Source organism: Nansenia antarctica (assembly GCF_963989245.1).
Source record: "Nansenia antarctica genome assembly, chromosome: 15".
NCBI classification, from domain to species: domain Eukaryota; kingdom Metazoa; phylum Chordata; class Actinopteri; order Argentiniformes; family Microstomatidae; genus Nansenia; species Nansenia antarctica.
The window spans coordinates 12,331,383-12,334,442 of NC_137685.1; the positions used below are offsets into that span (position 1 = coordinate 12,331,383).

The window sequence follows — 3,060 nt, forward strand, 5'->3', positions numbered from 1 at the left end:
AGGCAGACATCGAAATACTTGATGATACTTGATTGTTGGAGTCACAAAATCTGTTGCCGGGTATGAACACCTTCAACACCTAATCACTGGTGTGACAGCCCATAATACGGTGAATGTGGACCATTCAAAGGAGGTTGGTAGAAGGGTCTTAAATCTCACAACATAGCTATCTATCTCACGGCATTTGATAACAATGTCGAAGCGAGAGGCGTTTATAGCTTCGGTCTGCAAAGAGAATGTGGAGGACTTTCTACATTTTGAAAAACTCCACGTAACTTTGGAAAGATTACACCACGATTATGAACAGCCTTCATTTAAAGGACATGGTAGGGAAAAAGGTGACAGAATATACCTTCAAGAGGAAAGCACATGCAGTCACCATGGATTACAAATCCACAGTCAAACTGAACAAATTATCTGAAGCCTTCCAAGTATGAACAAATCCACAGTCAAACTGAACAAATTATCTGAAGCCTTCCAAGTATGAACTCTGAGCCGCCCAAAGAAGAGGTCAAGCTGGTGCCCACTGCGGGGAAGAAGCAGAACAAGAAGAAGGTGGAGGAGGTGGCAGAGGAGGAGGAGGAAGAGTATGTGGTGGAGAAGGTTCTAGACCGCATGGTGGTCAAGGATCGGGTGGAGTTCCTGCTCAAGTGGAAAGGCTTCTCAGACGATGACAACACGTGGGAGCCGCAGGGCAACCTGGACTGGCCGGACCTCATCGCCGAGTACATGCAGAACCACAAGCCCACAGAGAGCGACAACAAGAAAGAGACCGCGGGAGGGAAGAGGAAGACGACGGACCGACTAGAGCCCCCCAAAGAAGAGGTCAAGCTGGTGCCCACTGCGGGGAAGAAGCAGAACAAGAAGAAGGTGGAGGAGGTGGCAGAGGAGGAGGAGGAAGAGTATGTGGTGGAGAAGTTTCTAGACCGCAGGATGGTCAAGGGTCGGGTGGAGTTCCTGCTCAAGTGGAAAGGCTTCTCAGACGATGACAACACGTGGGAGCCGCAGGGCAACCTGGACTGCCCGGATCTCATCGCCGAGTACATGCAGAACCACAAGCCCACCGAGAGCGACAACAAGAAAGAGACCGCGGGAGGGAAGAGGAAGACGACTGACCCTGAGGAGGCGGGAGGAGAGGAGAGCCGGCCCAAGAAGAGGAAAGACGAGGCAGAGAAACCGCGGGGCTTCGCCAGAGGCCTTAATCCGGAACGCATCATAGGAGCCACAGACTTCAGCGGAGAGCTCATGTTCCTCATGAAATGGAAGAACTCTGATGAGATGAACCTGGTCCCGGCCAAGGAGGCCAAAATCAAGTGTCCCCAGGTGCTCATCTCCTTCTACCAGGAACGGCTGACGTGGCACTAAAGTGGAAGGAGGGGAGTGGGTCGTCCGCGGGGGGGCGGAGGAGGGGTTGGGGGGAGGGGTGTGGCTTCTTTCATTACTACTCTTTCACGCTACACAGTATTCATATGACGTTTATTGGTTGTTAGTAAAGTGTTACATTGACTCATGTCTCTCGGTTTATGGCGTCACGGTTTTCCAGGGGTTACTTTTAATTGTTTGATGTTTTTGGACAATATTTTTTTTGTTTTGTTAAAATAAATAAATAAAATAAAATTAAAAAAAAATATATATCTTTATTTGCGTTCACATTTTACAATACACCTGGATGGCAGCAGTGTTCTTCTCTGTTCAACTCTAATAAACATGTTCATGGAACCCCAGTGGAGGGTATCAAACGTAACTGGCCTGCTCTGGTGATGGAGCTAAATGAAGAGGCTGTGGGAGGAAATGCCCAAGCCCAAGGCCTCCTAGGTCAAATCCAGCCGTATAGCTTTATCGCCTGGACTCACGCACTGGCTGATGTGCTACCGGTGATGACCAAATCAATTGCGAAATGTAGACTATGGCCGCCGCCCATCATAGGCTAATAATAATTAGCATCATCATAATAACAATAATAATTATTAGGCTATAATAACAACAATGATAAAAACAACAGGATAACATTTAAACCTTCCTACTTTTCAGTTAATCTGGCTGTTGATGACATTTTGTCATAAAAAAAAAACAGGCCATCACTGATTCATTATCACTCATTCCGTCCTCTCAGCGCTTGAAGAATATGCCGAACCGGCCATCCAGACCATCATTGGTCATTTTGGCCAAGAAATTACCAGCGATGATGACTCAGCACCAGCCACAGCCCCGGTCATCGATGCCACAAACGTGCAACGAGATGCCATCGGTGTCATGACAGCGCTTCGTGGTTATGGGGGCTTGCGTTTCTCAACAGCCTGCGAAGTCCTCATCCGAGACTTCAGCGAAATGTACCCAGAGTGGGCCACACTGGCCAACATAGCCTGCTTGATTCCCGTCTCCAGTGTGCCTGCAGAGAGAGGATTCTCTCTGCAGAACCCAATTAAAACTGCGCACCGAAGTCGCCTTGGGGAGGGCAAGGTCACACGGCTAATGCGCATTGCAAGTTGCGGAGAGACACTTTGCACCTTTGATTTTAAGTCCGCAGCTGCACGCTTCAATGCTTTCAAAAAGCGACGTAATAAGTAGCTGAATGATATGAGCAGCCATTGTTATTTTTTTGTTTATTTTCAGAGTTTTTACTCTAGGCTATTTTATTTAAGGCTATCCCCTATCAGAGAAAAGGCATAGGCGTATGCGCATTGCAAGTTCATTTAATTCCTATGTTAGAAAGGTTCCAATATTGAACGTGCCACTCTGCTGGCCCACGACTCACAAATGGACTCCGCTGAACGTTTGATGGAGCGCCTGCTCTCTTCCATGAGACAACAGATCTCAGCCAGTCCCAAGACCAAGACCACCAACAGGGCAATCCAGACAGACTTGCTCGGCAGCACAACCAACCAATCAGACATGGCTTCCGTAACTCCCCCTCCTCCCCCTCCACTTCCTGCTGCTACCCCAAACCCTCCTCCTCCCCCACCCCCACCCCTGCCAGGCACCACTTATGGTGCACCACTTCTGGCACACTTTTGGTGCGCCACCCCTGGTGCACCCCCACCACCTCCTCCTTTACCTGGG

General features: G+C 48.9%; 1 protein-coding gene across 1 annotated transcript; it reads left to right on the forward strand.

The window, feature by feature from the left end:
- Positions 1-483: 483 nt before the first annotated feature.
- Positions 484-1,365, forward strand: LOC308171128 (chromobox protein homolog 1-like; the record flags this gene model as incomplete). Its single annotated transcript, XM_080545997.1, has 1 exon — positions 484-1,365. One exon carries the CDS (start codon positions 484-486, stop codon positions 1,363-1,365), a length of 882 nt encoding a protein of 293 aa, XP_080402123.1.
- Between the last annotated feature and the right edge of the window lie 1,695 nt (positions 1,366-3,060).